At 45.7% G+C, this 22003-nt stretch overlaps 1 protein-coding gene across 2 annotated transcripts in view; it reads right to left on the bottom strand.

Moving 5' to 3' along the window:
• Nucleotides 1-22003, bottom strand: part of LOC142765719 (uncharacterized) — a 205968-nt gene that overhangs the window by 50510 nt on the left and 133455 nt on the right. For both annotated transcript variants that reach the window (XM_075867203.1, XM_075867204.1), the window contains exon 2: nucleotides 10198-10268. In XM_075867203.1, the coding sequence (XP_075723318.1) occupies nucleotides 10198-10268 (71 nt within the window). The remainder of the gene's footprint in view (nucleotides 1-10197; nucleotides 10269-22003) is intronic.

Raw genomic sequence — 22003 nt, 5'->3', positions numbered from 1 at the left:
CGGAAATTCAGAGCGCCCGGTGTTCTATGACGTGCACCGACGTCACACTACACACGGGCCTTTAGAATTTCGCTATAAATGAAATGCAGCCGCCGCGGCTGGGAACATTGCGTCAACATCCGAGCACAATAGGACCCTCTGTAAGCACTAATACGAATTTGTACACTTACACAATGACAACGCATGTAAGGAATCGGCTCTCGACAGCGTATAGTTTAAGAAATGCTGCACGCAACTAAACAACACGAGCGCACTTCTTTTTCCGACGAGCCCGTACTTATAGCTCACTGCACACAGCGAGTGCGCAGGTTTACGACCCTTTTTTTTCAACTCATGCGAGTATACGCGAACTAGGTATCACGTATTCATGAACAGCTCAGAGCGGGCTGCCCGTATAGTGGACGGACGTCTCTACCTGTGCGAACTGCCTGCACCGTACATGCTCCTGCAGTGTGCACACCGGTATGTATGTATGCGCGCGTTACCGATGCATGCTGCTACACCCAGTAAGGAAAGATGCCCAGCAACCGCCGTCTCATTTTACTCCTTCTGCCATGTTTTACAGTCGTCCTTCCAGGTATGCGTGCGCTCATAGACGGCGCTCAGCTGGAATGCGAATTGGTTTACCGAAGGTTGTATAGACTACGCCTACCTATAAATACCGGGAGCAGTCAAGAGGGTGTCGTAAAGACCCTTGTACGCCAGTCTATGTCTAGACGCGCGCGCTTGCCTTGTTGCGCAACAGGTCGCGATGACCATGCCGCTGCGGTAGGTCCGGCGAACCGAGCACTGAACGGGAGAGAAACGCACGGGTAACATATAGAGGAGTGAATGAACCGGCGAAAGGGTCCATATACTGTACAGATTGGGCATGCCGCGCTACGGTTTTAAATTACGCTCTCAATCGGGTCCCCCGCAAATGTACCAGCTGTAGCCAGGAAACTAGACGAAGACGGTCGAGTGTCCCAGCTGTAAGCAGAAAATTACGCAGGACATGATTAATGGCGATATATTCGCATGCTTTTCTGAATGAGCTTATAAATCCCCGTTTCACTGTATAGTCGATCGGAAGCACGATATACGCTGTTTTGAGATGCAACTCCCCCCCCCCCCCCCCCCCCTCTTTTCTTTTTATACTTCCTTGCCCAAGCCTATACACGGGTTTCAGGCCCATCCCATCAACGCGCAGGGCACTCAATAAAGTTCCTTGATCTGATTTTATCTGTGCAAATATTAAGTTCATATCAGTAAAGTACACACATGAATCGCAGACAGTCATTTTGTTTCTCCAAACAATAACAATAAACAAACACTAGTTTCTAGAACCCTAACCAACGTCATCAAGGTGCCTCTAAGGAAGACGTGGATTATATCTCTTATACGACTGCCTCGAAAAACCACTTTCAGTTTCATTATAGAAGGGCCAACATCACAGCGAAGTGTAAACAGGGTGTGACGTATAGTTCTATAGGTCACGTGGAAAGAACAGCCATTGACGTGCCATAGCAGCACTGTGTATTCTGCTGCTATAGTTGGGCGCGACGCACGTAACCAACGTAAAGTGAATCGCCACACCCAGCAGTTTCGGCCCCGTCAGCACACAAGAGTTCGCAAACCCAGGAAATTGTGTTGCCTAGTCGTGATGATATTTCGTTGCGGTGGTGTTTGCTTGCGAATGCTGGGCGACGAAAACTTTCAAATCGAACTAAAACATTTTTTTACACGTGTTTCCTCACTACGGTGTGAGAAGAGCGTTCACACTGCACGCCGGGGAAACAACAACAACAACAACAACAAGAGAAAGAAGAAGAACAACAAGAAGAACAACCAGAAGAAGAACAAGAACAACAAGAAGAAGAACAAGAAGAACAAGAACAAGAAGAGGAAGAAGAAGAAGAACAACAACAACAACAACAACAACAACAACGACGACGACGACGACGACGACAACAACAACAACAAGAACAGCAACAACGACAACGACGACGATGACGACAAAGAAGCCCGTTTCGCGATGACCCCAAATTGTTCGAATACACTTTTAGGTTTCGGGACCTTGCTTCGTTACAGCATTAAACGCGTAGATATTTTAAACGGCATAAACGGTACATTAGCAGCTTTAGCCATGAAGTTCATCTGAACTTCTGGTAGGCTGGTGTGCCGAGCGTTGCCAATCAGCATACTGTCAGCTCGTGCCTTACGCTCACCAACACCCGTTTACGATCAGAGCGTATAGTATCATCAATTTAAGTAAAATTTTATGGCACCTTACGAAGATGATGGTGATAATAGATCACTGAATGTATTGTAACGAAATATTTCATCAAAGAGGCGAATTTATTTCAGCATTTATTTCGCGAAAATGCGTACCGTCGTTCGCGTGCTTTATTGGCTCACATATGATATCTTCCGATCTGATTGAATGATTGATTTGTTTGATTTGGGGGGGGGGGGGGGGTTAACGTGCCAAAACCAGCATAAGATTATGAGGGACGCCGTATAGTGGAGAGCTCCGGAAATTTCGACCACCTGAGGTTCTTTAACGTGCACCCCAAATCTTTTCTTCTGATCTACACGTACGTCGAATGGTAGTCTAAAAATTATGTTAGTCAACGCGACGTTCCGCTACGCAACAGAAATGAAGAAATACATGCATATTATTGACACAGAAATTACAGGGGGCGTATAGGCTTGCGATTAAAATTTGAACAGGAGGATGGGACCGCGACAGCGGTCAATTCCCTCTTGACGCCACCTCGTCCCCCCCCCCCCACCAAAAAAAAAAAAAACTACTAGACTAGTTTTAAACAGGCTTTATTTGCTTACTCGCTCAGGGAAACTTAAAATAAATGGAGACTGATAGATACATAACTCTCAACATTACCATGCAATGCTGATATTAGAATATGCGCATAATAATTTCCGCGGCGAGGCGCTAAAGAGAAACGCATGAGATATATTCGCATCTGGCTGTCACTGAATTAGATTATGGCAGTACATACCTATGAACGAATGAGTTATTTCAGTATTTAAATAAATATGAGTAGGTGAACTATGCACAAACAATACCGAGTCAAAGTATCATAGCTACAATGCACTCGGCGACTGCCAATTCCTTTCAAAAAGTGATTCTTAGGTGAGTTGTCGAGTCGTCATTTTTCACACTCGGTGCTGCAGCTTCAAGATCCTGTAACAAACTAGTTTTGGCGCCATTTTAAGAGGGTATATTCTTGTACCGTATAACCTGTGACTGTGCTGCGGGTAACGCCTAAAGCCTGTTTTTGCCTTGTGTGTGTGTTCTTAATTTTATTTATGTAATACAGCAGGCTACAGACATCACTTCGACTTTTCAATTCATTTTTCTGCTTTTGTGTTACAACGTTATAGGACAATTTTTTTACGAGTGCTGCACGTTAGCCGGTAGTCAATGGACGTCCACATTGACGCGAGATCCTGCAGCAATGCAGCTCATTCTTTTTCCCTCTTCAATTTTCATTTTTTCTTCTCCTTCTCGATTGATTTAACAAACCTAGTAATGATGTGGCGCCACTAAACAAAACTAAAATGTTGGGCCTGTTCTTGTAGAAGCCTCTTTAAAGAATAAGATAAGAAAAAAAAGTAAAAAAAAAACACACCGATGTTTCATACATGATGCTATTATTGTACTATTCTTTCTGCATCACATAAAAAACGTTTCCCTGTTGTATTTGGCATTTGCTGTTCATTTGTTTTTTATCGATGCATTACACTTTCATTCCTAGTATGTATTACCGAACGGCACTACACTATGGTGCATATGGTCTTCACTATCGTACTGAGAGCGCCCCGCTGCGGTGGCCTAGTGGCTAAGTATACTCGGCTGCTGACCCGCAAGTCGCGGGTTCTAATCCCGGTAGCGGTGGCTGCATTTTCGATGGAGGCGGAATTGTTGTGGGCCCGTGTGCTCAGATTTGGGTGCACGTTAAATAACTCCAGGTGGTCGAAATTTCGGGAGCCCTCCACTACGGCGTCTCTCATAATCATATGGTGGTTTTGGGACGATAAACCGCACAAATCAGATCATCATCATTATCCTACTGAGATCAACTTCCCGACTGTCTGCCTAAGGGACCAGAGCTTCATCACGCTGAAGAAGTTTCGACTGTTCCCCCGTTTACATCTCATGTACACATAAAACGTTGAAAATAAAAGATTTTGATCCCCTGATTTCCCCCCGGCAGACGCCGAGCCGTGCTACCAACTATACATGGTTGCAGAAATATACTTTGGGACAGCATATCCTGGCAGTAGAGGGAAGGCTATGGCAGCAGGGCTACCACACATTGTTGTTACTACGCCAGAAATTCAGCACGTTGCTTCTGATTTCAGTTCCAGTTTCGGTTTTGCTCGTTCACACCGTTACTGCTTTTATGACTATATACGGTAAAAATTGAATAGAAGAGAGACACATTTCAACTGTTATTGTGTGTTTCAGTGAAGCATTTTAAGTTTAATCGTATTGCAGAGCTAAACGGTGACTTCCCTGCCGCACATGAACCAACCTCCCTGTACTCCCTGTAACAATCTTTTATGACATGATAATAAACTGATTGATTGATTGTTTGATTGATTGAACCTCTACGTCAGGGACGCAATGTTTGTTACGGAGAAAAGGCGTGAAGAAAGCATGGCACCGTCTAAGAAATGAAAAATAAAAATCTCTTGAGGTATGCGATGGTTTCAATTTACCTAGGACTTATCGTAACTAGTCTAGTGTCATAATAAATGAAACAGTATTTATTTGAGCAGAGATAAATAGAAAAAAAATCAAAAAAAGCTTGGTACTATTTCTTGGCACATCAACAGGCGCTCGTTTCGGTTCTGTAGTACCCGAAGCACTGCCAAGAAGAGCTGTCCCCGGGTATAACGTGTCGTCCTCTCTTCAACCTTTACTCTTCTTATCCTGCACGTACTCGCCAAGGTTATACCATGTCGCCTCGAAAAAGCACGAACCCGCGGGCAATTCAAATATACCTCCGCATACAACGTGGCACATATTCAGCTGCGCACGCAGCTGCAGTGTGTACAAGCTTACGGCTGCGAAAACGAGGAACTATAAATGACAACACCTGACGTTCTAGAAGCTCGATCGAAAGGGCGATTGCGTGCGTAACGAAACCTCGGCTCTTCCTTGTGCGAGTTTGAGCATGTGGTTCCCGCCTTCGGTAAACAAAGGCAGCGACGCTGAAAGAATCCCGCGGACTCATTCGAGGAAGCGATGCCTGCGCAGCGAAATGCCGGTAGCCGCATTGCAATTAATATTCAACGTCACTCCCGCTCTCCATCTCTGCGTGGTTAAGGAAACAATACGTGAGAGAGAGTGATAGAGAGCGAGATAGAGAGAGAGAGAAGGGAACGACCAAAGGCAGAAACACAACGAGGTACGCCTCGTTCCAATGACCATCGTACATGTCAAGCCATACTACACCATTACGAGCCAAACAAAAGGACTCAGAAACCAACCAAAGAAGAGGTAAGAAGAGCACGCGAAATGCAAGTATTTCGCCGACGAGCCAAGACAAAAGACCATCGGTCGGCTGCACACACACACATGCGCCTCACGAAAACCAACCAATGTGCGCCTGGCACGCATTCTGCGTACAACAAGGAGCCACTTTATGCGGCTCTAAACCCCCGTGCTGCCATGCATACGCACAATGATTCGTTATCTCGGCGTGGAACTCCTCCATTATTCTCGCTAATCACAGGTGACTTCGAGGTCTCGGCATGGCTACACAGAAGAATCCACGAAGAAGGAGCTCCATCGGCAGTAAAACCGAAAAGAAAAAGCACACAAAGAAGTAAGTTTAGGCGCAGCGTCTGCTTCTTTGCTTCTTTTTTTTTTGTCTTCCGCGTACGTGTGCACACACCCGGATGAGTTCTACAGCGAACATGTGGGCGTAACTTAAGCGGCTGCAGGCCGTTGAGAAGCGTTAACTCCATGAACAGGAGGATGCATGCGTGTCGTCTGCTCTTTCGCCGCTGTCGTCTGCCTCTCCTCGCTTGGATTGGCTCCGGCTCGGAATGGCCTATACTCGTCCCCTCTGCTCTCGCCTTCTTATTTCCTTTTGTCCGCTTTCTCTAGCGGCTACGACTTCGTCTTGTCCCTCGAGCGGAGACGATTACCGCGATAGGCGTGTACACGCTTCGAATAGAGAGTGCGCGACTGAATGTAATTTGCATATACGTACATAACGCAGAAGGAGCGAAAGACGGCCGCGTTATTATTCCAACAAAATAATTTGCTTTCCTTGGAGGAGAGTGTAGTGTTCTAAGGAATAGCATCTGTAGACGAGGAAGAGTGCCAAGGAAAGCGCGTTTTTGTTTTATATACCGTATGTCCTATAACTAGCTCCCTGTTTATGCGATCCGATGAAACGCCTGAGCCTACGGAACCAAAAACACAACCTTCTCGCATAATGAGATCGCGATGAAGACGTCGTATGCAACAGACCGTGAACACGTAAGGTACTAATCGCTCAAAAACCGCTGATGGGGAGCTGGCAACATACACTCTATATATAGTGTAGTGGCTCATTAACGTAGGAATGTGAATGTTAATATACTATAAGCGTGTGCTACCATGCACGAGAGTCTATTGGGTATACAATAACGTTCGATTGTATTTCGTGGTGCTGCGATGCAAGGATGCCCGTTTTCTTGCCAGTTTCGTGAGTTCCTCGAGTGGCGTCGCTCACGGTGATTGATGGGAGCTCTACTATATGAATGTATGTGACTCTCCAAATGATGCCTATACTCCACGTGGACGTTCAAGTATGCAGACGCATGGTAATGCTCAGGAACTAATGAGGGTGATAGGACTATAAGGAATCCGGCCTTATTCCCATGCGAGAAGAAAACAGACGGGAAACTAAGCACGCGGAATGATTGACGACTTCTGCAAAAGCGCTGGGAACCGGAATCGTGCGCTCCTGACAAAGTGGCTTTTGCGAACTTTGACACTGTCTAAAAAGATTGCCAGAGGGGAGGTCACTCGTGATTCACGAAGAAGACTGTCCTCTGTGTCACACTTTGCGGTTGCACTGCTTTCAAATGCAAAAGATGTGCAGTGGTTCCGCTCATAAAAACGGCGGAAAGGTCGTCGAGTCAAAGATGACAATCGGCAATCGCTGGGGTTTAACTTCTCAAACGAAGTTGTGATTATAAGAGATGCCGTTGTGGTGGGCTTCGGAGATTTCGGCTACCTGGAGTTCTTTAGCGTGCACATAGATCTAATTAAACGCAGGCCTCAAGTGTTTCCGCCTCCGTCGAAAATGCGACCAGCCATGGACGGTATTCGAACCCGTGACCTTCGGATGTCGAGTCAAAGAACTACTTAACAGGGAGCACGCGTTGGCTGTTTGTTTTCTTGCACACATTTATTTACATGCAGCGCTTTTTTTTTAAATACACAGTTTTTTCTTGTGAAAACAGTCGCGACGAAGAAAAAAAAACGGCCTCTAATCTCTCGATGAGGCAAGATTGCACGAAAATGTTTCGGCAGCGTGAACATTATGCTCTTCTATAGAGTGCTTATCGGTCAAATCCTCTCCGCCAATCATATTTGTTTTCTTCCTTTTTTTTCTGCTTTCCCCGTCTTTAAAATCTTGCCGCGTGATAGTTGAGACACACTGTATAGCTGACATTGTCGGCGCAGGGCCAGATGCGAATCGGCGTTTGCTATTAACTATCTCTTTCACGGCAGCACGACGAGTCGAAACCAAGAGTCCAATCCAGAGTCACTCGATTACGCAACAAGGATACCAATATACAAACCGAGAGAGAGCGATGTAAAGAAATCGTGCATTAAAAAAAGAAAAAAAAAGAACTCAAAGTGATTTTCTCTATCACCCCGCTTCAGCTCCATCCGCCCCCGCTTTCCATTCTGCAGTCCCCTTGCTGTGTCGACACACCAGAACGCCACCGTTACCCGCGCTCTCATTTCAATTTCCACGCAAGCTCCCCCCACCAGATGGCGCGTCCTTTCACGCAGCGCCGCTGACGCTAACAGCACGTCTATACGGCACACGGAGCACCGACGCGCGCGCCACCAACCACACTCTCGACTTCAGCCGGCTTCGCTCGGCTTCTTCGCTACCGCTAGACACGCACGCACACACTCTGACACAGAGGGCGCTGGCGTGCGCGAAACCGCGAGAGTGCCAACGACGACCCGAGAGCCTCGCAAAGCTCCCCCCTCCTCTCTTTCTATTCTCTCCCGCGGGTTCGTACGAGTCCTCAAACACCATTATCCCGCATCGCAGCCTCCCCATGGCTGCGGGAGACGCGGCTGCGGAGGCGCCATATCAGCCCTCTTCACATCAACCACCAACCGGGTACATACACATCAGCAGCAGCAGTGAAGGCGACGACCGCGCTTCGCGTGGCGGGTGCTGACAACGGGAACGTGTTCAATCTATCGTGCGGATACTTTCGTAGCTCCCTTTCACGTCTCGCCCTTGCGTTCCTCAGAGAAGGAGGGGGGGGGGGGCAGAAATATGTACAGAGAGCTCAACCCCCCCCCCCCTCCAGAGAGAGAACGCTAAGCACATAATAAAGAAAGGAAGATAGATACTAGAGATATCAAAACAGAGTCGCTATACGCCCTTCTTCCCCGAACGAGTGCCGCCATTTCCGTTCCTTCTCCTCCGTGCTTTAGCCGCAATTCCACGTCGACGACACAAAACCAGGATAGAAAGGGGAAGAGAGGAAGCCATCACCGGCGACCCAACCAACCAATCGGAAACGAGAATCGCCGTCACACCGGAGCGCCGCACAACACCGCCGTTACCCGACGATGGCTCTCCCCGTTTTCTGCTTTCTTTTATATATGTGCCCCGATTTTGTCTTCGCTTCCTTGCTTTCTTCATCGCCGCTTCCTCCTCCCCTCATCTCTTACATTCGTCTCCCCCCCGATCTTTTTCCCTATTCTGAAAGCCAGATCCTTTCAGCTTCCCGACACGGGAATCCATTCCCTCTCTTTTCGCGTCTCCTTTTCCAGTTACAGAGAGCATGCTTACGGCTAAAGAAGATCACTGCTTCACCATCGCTTCTCCCTCTCAGTCTTCCCCCTTTCTCACATCGCACCTCATTTCGAGCGCGGCGCCTGGCCGCCACCGACAATTACAATCGACAGCAGCATGGGTTTTGGGGGGAGAATTCGGGAGCGCGACGCACCGACAGCGACAAAAAACGTGTGTGTCAGACGCTGATGACACCAGCCAGCAGGGCTTTCCTGTACGGCTTGCCGCTTGTCATCTTACCCTTCTCCATCTTACCCTTGCCCTCTTTCACGTCCACACAAATTCACTCGCTCAGCAGACATCTCGCGGGGCCGATGCAACGCGATGGGAACTCCACATGCCCCAGACAATGGCGCCCTGGACCCAGCTCCATTCTATTACTCTATGGTACGTATAAAGAGATGGGAGGCACCTACCGCCGTATCACGGCGTCTCGCATAACGCCCGTTGTCGCTCAATGGCGGCTGCGACTCGCCGAAGAGGACGCGGAGGGAGGGTTGTCTGCAGTCTCTCTATTCGAGAGCCATGCATAATTCATGCCATATTCGTTGCGCGCCCGCAGGATACCGTGTCACACCTCGCACACATCCACGTGTGTATACAGGAGGGCCGCTTCTAATGCGGGATCGGGTGTGATCTGTCGGATACGCTTTCGTCACACACATGGGCGTCGCGTGATGGAGGAGACGTGCACATGTATACCACGTGAGGGATGGAGTCAATACGAGCTCAGGGATGATATTCAGCGATCAGAGCCCAACTTGAGAGTATAGTCTCTCACTGATCTTTTAGATGTTCGCAAAGGAACGTTAGGTTGCCCCGCCGCGGTGGTCTAGTGGCTAAGGTACTCGGCTGCTGACCCGCAGGTCACGGGTTCAAATGCCGGCTGCGGCGGCTGCATTTCCGATGGAGGCGGAAATGTCGTAGGCCCGTGTGCTCAGATTCGGGTGCAACTTAAAGAACCCCAGGTGGTCGAAATTTCCGGAGCCCTCCACTACGGCGTCTCTCATAATCATATGGTGGTTTTGGGACGTTAAACCCCACAAATCAATCATCAATCAAAGGAACGTTAGGTTTTTTTTTTTTCTTTTTGTGATGGGTGGTGAGCGTGGACAAAGATGTCGTATCGTCTCACCTGGATGACGTCATGCGTTGCCTCCGGGAGCAGCCACGAAGGGGGTGAATGAGCCCAGTCCAATAAGCCATCTGTAAGAGAAACAAAAAAAAACATTTTTAAGACAAGTATACTTCTGTGGATAAGCATTGAACGTATGACCTGTTTTTGTAGCATTGCGAATTCATTGAGCGATATAAAACGCAGCACAGGCAAGAAACATCGGCGAAATATTGAACGCTATGTTCTAAGTTCTGACGAAAGAAATATGTTACCAAACTACATAAACTAACACAGTGGTGGAGATATAGTCAAAAGAATTAAGGAGCCTGTGTTTACCTAAACATGATTATGTGTCTTAACCACCGACCTGTGCATGCTGTTCAACGGAGTCGCGTATACTTGAATCTATTGAACAACAGCTACGGGTGTAACGTGACTGAGTTGTATGACTATTGGCATGCGTACATGTTACTAAAACATAAAATACAGAATTATGTATGCATATCGAATGTAGAAACGGCTGACTGTTGAAGATAACTAAAGCAGAGCACGTCAGTTAGAAGTTTCGTACCTCGTCAGGGTGAAAGGGCAATTTTATTCCGGGTTCCTATTCCATGGAAGAGAATTGCACTCCGTGATCGTGTTACAGAAAAACAGGGAATGCAATGAAATTCTTTCTGCCAATGGGTTCACGAATGTGATGTTTGTCTCTCACTGTTAACAAGTTAGCAGGTGGTATTGAGAAATTGGGCAAGCATAGGCAGCCAAAGTTGCTCAAACCTTTCGAAAGGCCTGCTCAGTGGATTCGCCGAAATAAGAAACATTTTTAAGCCGGTCTCTCACTTTTGAGGAAGAGTGGAAAAACCAATGGACCTAACCTAAGCTAACCTATCGTCAACTTGCAGGAAGATGAAAAGTGTCCGGAATCTTTTGTGCCAGCTAGGCAACCACCAGATTCGATTTCATATACTGGCAGAAGAACTTCCCTTGAAAAACATATTCCTGTTCACTGGAATTAAAAAAAAAAAGCTTCATGAAGACAAGTTTGATCAAAGACTGCTAAAAAACTGCTGATTTATGATCAGAAGTTTAAAAGAAAAGAATTTTGCATTCATTGAAATACTAGTCGCTAAACGTCCTCGGTAGAAGATGACACCTGTGACGAGAAATCAATTCGCTGAGACAGAACTGACGTGAGCTTAGACAGAAGTTGATATACAGAAGATGAGCTTGCTATAGTAAGTATCAATTACGAATAAAAAAAAGAATTCATGTCACCAAAATGCTTAAAACCTTCATGTCTGAGCCCACTCATATTTTTAAAATGTCTAGACATCTACTGCAGAGCTTGCACGTTATGTGCGTTCAAAGAGGTTAACCCTGCACGCAGAGAAGGGTTGTCGAAAAACTAAAACTAGCATAAAAATTGGGAAAACTATACTGTAAAGAAGTAGCTATAGCCAACTTGAGCCAAAATGTAGTAAAAGAAGCCGAAAGTAGCCACATTTCCGTGAGAACAATGCCGTCATCATTATTTCTATGACGCAAGGACAAATACTTCAGTGAAATTCGAAATAAGTAGCACACAAATTTCTGCAAATCAAAATTGTTGAGATACAGCCATAAACTACTGACTTTAGTAATTATTCGCTGCGGCATAACAGTGTCTCTTGAGCTGCTAAAGGAGGTGGTTTTATAGAATAGAGTATGCTGTCCTTTGCGTTATATAGCATTTTGCAGCGCCGCTACCATTACTTACCATTACCATTACATACCATTACATACCATTAATGTAGCGTATACGCACAGAAACTATGCAAACGCTGCGAACCGTTAGACTTTGTGGGAACATCTTCTTCAAGAACCTCATCTGATTTTTTTTTTAAAGCAGACTAAAAGTAACAACCCCGTGGTGACAACAAAAAATGAGTTCACCATGACTGCATGTTCTCAAGATCGCGGTCGCTTGGTTAATCACATTGAGTCACGCATAGTAGTCATTCGCGCCATCATTTATTGATTGATAATAAAGTTTGAGTAGTTACGGTTCTCGTGTCACTATTCGTACCAAATTCAAAAGGGTATACCACAAGCAAATCTCAAAAGAATCCGTTCTATACTGTCATCGATATGTGCAGAGCGCTCACTGCGAGGAGCGCTTTCGATTGTCTTCTCCCCTTCCAATTACGATTTGAATTCGGGTTTCGCAATGGGCGATCTGTAACACGAGGCCCCGTGCAAAAGTTCAGTTTTCTTCGAGACTTGCAGCCGCGCATTTAAAAGCCTGCAATTTTACGTAATACGAGTGTCTCATCCAATTTCGCAAGCTGCGAACATGCCTTAGCCGCCATGCTTTTACGCCTTATAATAATAAGTCAGTGACCGCGACGTTAACTAAATAGTAATTTGGAAATGCTGAGCCTTTCTTCCACCTCAACCCAAGCTCACCCGGGCACAGGCCACCACTTTGCGTTTATACTTCAAACAAACACGTATCCTTCACCTGTCCGCCTTCACCTCATATTCCCGGACGTCTACACAACCTCCCACTGCCGGTGCTGCGACACTCACCCTGCTACGCTTCCGCACGTGCTGTCGGATTGCCCGACAGAGTACAGACACACTAACGCCACGGCCCTTTCGTCAAAGCTCGGTTCGATTGAGGAAACAAGACAGTAACTAAAGCGTAGACAGGTATAGCGAAGGCATTTTTCGTTTCGTCACCGGGACAAAAAAAAAATGGCCGAATTGCAGTGAAAATAGCCAAACTCGGAAAACCTGCCCGCAGAAGTATACCATTCGCACTAATAAAATATAGACATGGTCCATAGCCAACTGTGGGCCTTCAGAATTTGCTTGATTTTGTGTGCGCATGTGTTTTTTCTAATTTATTTTATATCTCGCTATATCTATCCTCTTTCCGACCTTTTTCCCCACCCCCGTACAGGGTAGCAAACCAGTTCGTCTAGGTTAACCTTCCTGTCTCTTCCTTTTAATTATTTCTCTCTCTCTCTTTGCTTCGCATTTACTTACTTTTACGTCCAAAATCCACGATGAGGTTATGAAGCACTCAGTCTATATAACGTGGACCCTGAACAATTTCAGCCACCTGAAGTTATCTAAAGTATACAGCTTAACCTGCCATCTGGTGCACTTGCAGTGACCCTTATTAAACGACTAAATAAACGAATGCTCCAGCGGCACAGCATTCACTTGCTTCCAGCGTGGACGACGGTCATATCCCATCACATCCACGCAACAACGAAATGTGGCAACGTGCAACGACAAAGGACCTCAATAGATCAGGTTGCCATGTCAGTAATGGCTGAAAGCCGAAAAAGTGCGTGATCGAGAGAGTATCGATTGTTGGAAATTGGTTCATGAAACAACGCAAGCCATTGTCGCATCTTCGAGGGCCGCTCACCAGTGCCGGATTTTCCACGTACGAAGCCATCACCGAAATCTGCGGGTCATAACGAGCTTGTATTGAAAATGTGCCTGGAGCTTAACGTCCCGGTGCCGACATTCAAGGATACTTTTCTCTATCATCAGAACCATAACATCGCATAACATCCATATTTTCACTTCGCGCAGTAAGAAATATTACGTTCAGGAATTAATCAACTCATCCGATTTGTGTAGTTAACTGGTAATAGCTCTCCACAGTTCTGTGCTATTTTACTACTCCAATTTGCCTTTGTATAATTGATAACACTGATAACGAAACGTGTTGCATTTGTCACGTAGAGTTCATTAATATTGTTTTTTGTCTTCACTTGCTTTTGACTATTTCCTTGTTATTTTTCAATAGTGAGTATTACCATTATGTTGTGTATTGATCGTATTTTTATTATTAATCAAGATTATTTATTATTACTCACAAGTCCGTATACTATTGCTGTATTTTTTTGTAATTACCCCATCCATGTAGCCATAGCAGGTCCCCCTGTCAGTTTCTCTGAAACTTTGGGACCTCCTGCTGTAATAACGCTAAACATGTAGCTCAACTGAACCATTTAATAAACTTGACTTGACTTAACTTGACTTAACCGCATAAGGTGCTGTGAACTATACCCAGCATTATAGCATTCCTGTCACGACTATTCAACCATCCTAAACCATTACAAAGGGCTATGAATGAGCTCCATACAGCTATAGCAATGGAAGTTGCCGAGCCGTCAGGTTTTCCGGCGAAACCTTCAAGCTGGTTTAAGCGTATACAGTTTCCTATAAATGCCCCAGGGGGGACCCTGGCGCTAGTGCACACGGGAGCTGCAACGCACGACGCATCATGGGGAAATTATGGGTATAGTGCACGGATATTTCTAAACTTCGTTCCTTTGGCTCCGCATGGTCTGAATTTGCTTTGCCCACGAGACGAAATTCAGTAAAGGTTTGGCGGTTTCGCTTGTAACCACGTTGCCCATTCCTGGCTGATTATTTGAAACAATCTTACGAAGTTCACAACGGTTCATTACTTCGTTGTAAACAAAACCAAAACATTGTTATAAACAAAGCCCCAAGTGCGTTCGAGCCACGCAAGCGCCAAGACTAGTCAAGTCCGTGAACTATACCCAGCATTCCCGCAGCGACTGTTTGGCCATCCTGAACCATTACAAAGGGCTTGGGTCAGCCGGAGGCAAATTCAAACCGGCACGTTTCCAAACGTGCACATGTACCCTCATTGAAATGAGTCCCTCGGCATACTCTATACTCACCGCCCGTATAGTGCATAGCTAAAGCTGCTTTGCCCTATACGTCACGAGGGAATGTTAGGCCATTACAGATTTAGCACCATTACAGAATCCCACAGCAGAGTGATGGGGGGGGGGGGATACGCTAGTCAGCGATAACCTGGAAGATCAGCTGTGCCTCATCGAGCGGGCCCGCAAAGCGGCTGCTGCAAGTGAAGCCCTGGTCTGCGCCGGCCCTCCCCCCCCCCCCTCCCTCTCTTCCTCCGTCAGGCCAAAATGATACGACCACTCCGAGATTCTCCGCAGAATACTTTGATGAGCAAATAAAAAGGTTTTCATGATTCACCACCCGAAACATTTTCCGCCGAGAAACGCCTCTGCGATTTTTTGATATCCAACAACAAAAAAGTCGCATGGTATTAGGTGCAATAGAAATTTCCAAGACTAGACTAAACCAGGTTAAAAGAAATTATCTTCTTGTAGGTCTGATTATTTTGCCTGATTTGCGCTTTCGATACAATTAGGTCATAGCGAAGAGGTGTAGAATCTTTAGGAGCACACCAGATACTTTACGGTGGCTGTCCAACACGAAGTTCACAAGCCATTCTCATCCACCTTTGCTCCGTACACACTACGTTTTACCATTCATTTCATCGGAGTAGGGCCTTGATGTACAGGCCTACGGGACGGCTTTAAGCTCTCCCATAGTATAGAGTACCCAAGTACTCTAAATCGTTAACCACTTTTTCTAAGCACAAGTTGGTTGAACCCTTTGTGTTCTGTACATACTGTAAATAAAATTTTTCTAAACAGTTGGTAGAGTACCTTGTACTCTAAATCGTTACACCCACTTTATTTAAACACACACAAGTTGGCTCGTTGTCGTGGGACGGCTTTATGCTCTTCCATGGTAGTGCACCAAAGTACTTAAAATTGTTAACCACTCTTTGTAAACACATGCCCTTTTTCTGTTCGTCTGCGAGAGACGTGTAAAGCTTGGTTTCAGGCCTGCCTGGTTTTGGTAGGCTAATGTTTGATTAGCACTCGCACAAATACCTTGTAAATACTACGTGAATACCTAACATATAGATCTTTTATGTTTCATTTGCGTGTTCCTCGCTTACCATGTAATGCGTATATGTAAACATATCTTTTTGTAACAATTCTTGCGTATCTGTGTATGTTGTACGTGTTTTGTGTACATATGTAAACATGCCTTTTCGTAACAATTTTTTGTGTGTCTGTGGATGTTATGTTCTATCGCGATGTTCTGTTGTATTGTAAATGATGTTCGCTGTTCGTGAGAATAAATTTCTCTACACAAATGGATAATTGTTTCTTGTCGCTTTGTTTCGCTGAAGTGATTTTTTGTCGATGCGGCCTCATCACGTGAGAGGCCCATGGGACGGCTTTCAGCTCTCCCATGGTAGAGTACCAAGTCCTCTTAATCATTAATTAATTTTTCTAAACACGCATATTCCACTCGAAAATTGTCTTCTTTAAGCTGAAACTGCGAGAGCTGGATGCTTTCGTGTAGTATAGAGTACATGGTGTATACTCTGAATCGTCCAACATTCGTTCTAAACATCCTGCTCTTCTTCACAGAAGTGCTACTGTGACACAGTTGTGACTGGGACGGCGTTCTGCTCTCTTATAGTAGAGCGCCAAATACTCTAAATGGTTGAACACTTTTTCTAAACACGCTTAAAGCTCTTCATGCCTGAGCACGTGAAGTGCTCTGAAGCGTTCGAAATTTATTCCAAACATTTGCACTGGTGCCCCTTTTACGATCATCACAAATTCACAATAATGCTCATACGCAACTGTCTCCCTCGTGAAATACACTCTGTCTGTTTCACAAGCTGTTGGCAGTGCCAGCTCTCTCGTCGGACCGTTGAGCACAGCAAAAAATACCGCCCTTGAAGTATTTTAGCGATCCAGAACTATTTTGCACACTGCAAAGACACAAACACGATTATATGGTCAGGATTGATGTTGTAAAGCATCCAAACTTTTTTAGTCACTCGTGAAATCAATAGAAAAAGCCCGCATGGACGTATCTCAGCGGAAGCTTGTTGCGAAATGGTGTGCGCCGCCTTTTTCGAACATGGCGGCACCCGAGCTGGTCGAACTGTTGCCGAGTGTGCATGATTTTTTTTTCGAACTGGTGAAGCAGAAGGCTCTAAACGTTATTCAAGTGCTTCTCGTCAAGTGGGGGAAAAAGTTCGAGAGTGGATTCACTCACCAAAAGGAACGAAAAATCTGGGGGACCGTTAAGCTACGCCTTTAAAAGTTGAACGTGATAGCTAAATCCAGCTCCTAGTGCACCCTTCAACCGCTAAGTGCATCCTTATTCATATGTTTTGTTACTACACACGCATGCATGCACACAAACACGCACACCGTAGATTGGACCAGCGCGCGCTATTATCGCCGAATGGACTCGTTTTCGTCGTGACACCTGTCGAACAAAATGCGTTAAGGGAGCCCTGAAACACTTTTTCAAGTAACCATAGAATGAATTCACTAGAAGAGCTTATTGCCTCACGAATTCAACTCCGCAAAAAAATGTAAGAATCCATCCACTGCGATCGGAGTTACAAAGGTTTGTCGCATGCTGCAATTGCATTATCTCTCGTCCCGACGGAAGCACTGGAAGCTAAGCAGGGAGGTGTTGCAGGGCAAAGAAACTACCGCGCCTCGTGACCTTGAGCACTTTTTTTTTCTTCGAATGCGCGTCTTTGCCAGTGTGATTGCGCACGCACGTGTGGAGCGGCCTCCCGCGGCTTTCTCGGTAACTTGATTTTTTGGTCACAGACGCACAGACGATTTTTCACTCACAACCAACGGGGCCAACGCCGGCGGCTGGTTTTCTGCGACACGAGCTCTTTAACGCCATCGCGTTAAAACCTATACCCATATGAGGGAGTGAACGCTCTATCGGTGGAAAACGCTGTCGGCGAACGTGGACAGAGTCTTACCACTGATCAAGCAATTGTTACGCGAATGGTCATGATCAGGAGAATAAGCCGGACGATTTTGACTTGATCGTCTTTCGGACGGTGGTGCACATTTTTTTTTGGGGGGGGGGGGGGTTGAAATTTTCAACAATCACCAAGGTGAGCAAGCGTTTCGAAGAGGTGGTGGTGGTGGTAAAAAACATTTATTTCAGAAAAAGTCTACTAGAGAGTGCCGACGTCGAAGAGGATGAGACGTATACCAACCGTGCAACTTCCCTCCATGGTATGTATCATCTGCAGCGACGAAGGAGCGATCGCTGACGCAGCTTGGCTTCAAGCATACAAAGAACACTCTCCGAACGCATTTTACAGCGAAAGCTGTTATGAGATCACAGCTCGGTTCCCGCGCGGCGCCGTATATACAGGGTGTCCCACATAACTTGAGCCAAGAATTTGAAAGTGAAATGCACTTAGGAGGCGAATCGAACGAAGCGCTTATTACTCACACAAGCCTGTAGCTACTCAGGCTATTTTTTTATTTCTCCTCATACATATAATTAATCGTTCTTAATTACCTAGCTTTTGAAATTATGGGATGTAAACCAAAACTATGAACACTGATGTGTAGAGCACTATCAGAAACAACAGACTAAGTTGTTTTGCTGTACGGTACGTCTAGCGCTGTTATTTTTTCCGCGTTGTAAAAAAAAGCATAGCAGCACTATAGCATGCAGTGCGCTCGCGGTCCGTCATACGGCGTTTTTTTTTTCTTCACGTTTCGCGGGTTTTCTTCATAAGTTCCGTTCTCATAATGGTATCGATACCAAACTTGATATGGCACAACATGACTGCATGAAGAACATATTTGAGTAGTCAACACATGAAAATCATGACGTATACGTCAGAAACGTCACGATTTACATTTTATGCTTCTGCAACTCTTGCGGTGGTGTCGTTCGCATGCCATGTTGCAAAACTGGTATGGTATGCCATGATTTCATGGCGGACAAGAGCCACAGATTCTAACATGAAAATCTTGACATGCGTGTCATGTAACAACATGACTACAAGCCACGCTCATGATGCGCTCGCGGCCGTTTCACTAGCATCACATATACCAAATTTGGTATTACAGTACGTGAATGGATGACGAAGGTATGTGACTGGTGCAAACATGATAATCATGAGATGCGTGTCATGTAACAACTTGACTACATTCCACGCTCATGATGCGCTGGCGGCCGTTACGCTAGCTTCACTTATACTAAATGTGGTATTACGGGACGTGAGTGCATGACGAAGGTATGATACTAGTGCAAACATGATAAACATGAGATGCGTGCCACGTAACAACATGACTATAGTCATGTATACATGCTACGCTCATGATGCGTTCGCGGCCGTTTCGCTAGCTTCACACTGTGTACCAAACTCGGTATTACGCGACGCGAACAGAAGACATAGCTAAATGACACATCCAAATATGATAGTCAAGACACGCGCGTCATGTAACAACATGACTACATGCCACTCTGATGATGCGCTCGCAGCCGTTTCGTTAGCTTTACACATGTCAAATTTAGTAGCACGTGACGCCAATGGGTGAAGAAGGTATGTGACTGCTGCAAATATGATGATCATGAGATGCGTGTCATGTGAGAACATAACTACATGCCACAGTCAAGGCGCTAATAGAATTCGACGTGACGTGGTGCGCGTGCTCGCCAGCGTTCATTTCGTCGCGTCACAGCGGCTTTGCCATGCCAGGCGCCGGTCCTGCCATATAGCCTTCAGTTACCGAAAGAAATCGTTTAATACGACTACAATTTCTTTACCAAATAATTAAAGGGCATTACAAGCTTGATGTTTCCAATATCATTTCCTTTTCTTCTGGGTACGCCACCCGCCAAAGGCATCAACTTACAATAACCCCTTTCCGGTCCCGAAATAACTGCTTCAAATATTCCTTTTTCCCTCGTACAGTAACTCAGTGGAATGGACTAACTAATAACCAAGTGATGGAGCCGTCCTTAAAGTTGTTTGCAGCAAATTTGACCTGATTGTTCACATCATGCCGTTCTATTTTTTTGTTTGTTTGTTTGGTTTATGCATTCTTGAGTGCCAACATTGTGAAAATTATATCTGTAACCACCCTGCTAAAATCTCTGTAATAGGGATTGCAGTATGAATAAATAAATAAATAAATAAATAAATAAATATACTGAGTCGCAGGTGCGCTGCGTTGCTTTTGAAGCATGCGCGTTTTAGTGCGTCCGGCATCCCGCAGTAAGGAAACGAGGGAGACGCAGTGTTGTCTGGGTAACGCATCGGCGCGAAGTGCAGCATGTCGCATTTCGCATCAATTGCACTGGTCGCGCTGGTCACGCCTGGCGTAAGACTATACAGTGCTCGTGTTTTGCTAACGTAGTGTCACTGTGCCCAGCGTACGCGCGCGTCAACGCTACATTGTAGTATATTGGGCCCTTAATAGAGAGTTATAGTATACTGGGCTTATACCGGGTTACCGGGTGTACCGCGATACCGGAATCGAAGTGCGCATGCGCAGATACGTACGTCACCCGTACCGCTTCCCGTAAGCTCGGCATTTTTCAGATTTCACGTTACCGTGGTACCGTAGGTGTACCTATAGTGTACGTAAACATGGCGGCGCTCTCGGACGCCCGCTTCGAAGTGATTTTGGCGCAGTTGTTGAAAGATTCACCTTATTCGCAGCAAACGACTGTTCCAAGTGGCTTCTCTTGCCTTCAGTTAGCTTCGATGACTGAGTATTACGGATAAGTTGGCGTAGTTTTTGAGATAGTTTCCCATTTCGAACGCCTCTAGGCCTAACTACAAGATTGATGTAAACGAATCGGCAACATAGATGTTTTCGCGTTTTGTGCGTGGTTCATATTTATTTACTTTTATTATTACTGAAATAAACTTCTAAGAATGCTTCGCGCGGTTACATAAGCAAACATTCTCGTTTTCTTTTCATTTTCACTGTTTAACTTATTAACCATCTAATAGGTGGCGCCATCATCACAGCTGGGGCACGTAAACCACGTAAACGCTATCCCGTTAAACTATAAGATGCTGCCCACAACGAACGTTTCCTGCACGGTAACGCCTTTCTATTAACTTACGCTATCACGCTAACGGTAAACTATAACTGTCTAATGACGCGCTCGCGACCATTTCGCTAGCTCCACGTATTCGAAATTTGCTGTAACGTGACGTCAATGGATGACGAAATTCATGACTGGTGCAAACATAATAATCCTGACACACGTGTCATGTAAGAGCATGACAACATACCACGCTATAGCATACTCGCGGCCGTTTCACTAGCTGCACATGTTCTGAACTGGGTATCACGTGACGTGAATATATGACGAAGTTAAATGACACATCCAAACATGTTAACCATGACACGGAAGTCATTTACGGCATCATTTACCTACACCTTGTAACGTTGTGCTGATTTTAAAGTGACATATCAACATTCCTCAATCGTGCTTCGCAAATCATCGATTGCCACTGTACGTGGAATCTGCCCAATTTTTTTCAGCTATTAGCTATGGTGCATACCCAGTTCAGGTGTAAGTCCTCATCGTCGCCGGGAACTGCATCTCGTTACGCTATTCGCATTGTGCGACGACTGGTTGCTCTTTCGCTCTGTTAAAACGCTTTATAAGTCGTATTAACGCGATTGCTTTCCCGACATCAAGCCTACCTGAGGCAAGTTTGCCAGCAAGTCCCAAGCATCGGCGTGGCTCAGTGGTAGAACACTGGACTTGCACACAGCGGACCCGAGCTCGCAAGCCACACTGTGCTATTGGTTCTAGGTTTTTTTTTTCCTAATTTCGTGCGACGTGGTTACAGACACCGGAAGCGGCAGCGGATAACTACGGTGCTGTGCGAGACACGAATTGTGATCTCGTAACAGCTTTCGCTGTCAAAAAGGCGAGGCCTTACGTTCACACTTCTTTCAGTCATGTAGTAGAAGGGAGATGACTCTTTAAAGAACTCAATATTAAATGACGTAGAAGCGTATAGAATCGCGCCAACCATCAAAACATGTGAAACGTGCAACGAGTGGATGTTTTAAAGGCCCACCCAGTGTATATATACAGTGCGCTCAACACGCATGTTCGCGTGATGCCTTTA

Source organism: Rhipicephalus microplus, chromosome 6 (genome assembly GCF_043290135.1).
Source record: "Rhipicephalus microplus isolate Deutch F79 chromosome 6, USDA_Rmic, whole genome shotgun sequence".
Lineage (NCBI taxonomy): Eukaryota > Metazoa > Arthropoda > Arachnida > Ixodida > Ixodidae > Rhipicephalus > Rhipicephalus microplus.
Note: the sequence above shows the minus strand (reverse complement) of the source record. Positions and strands in the feature narration are given on the sequence as shown.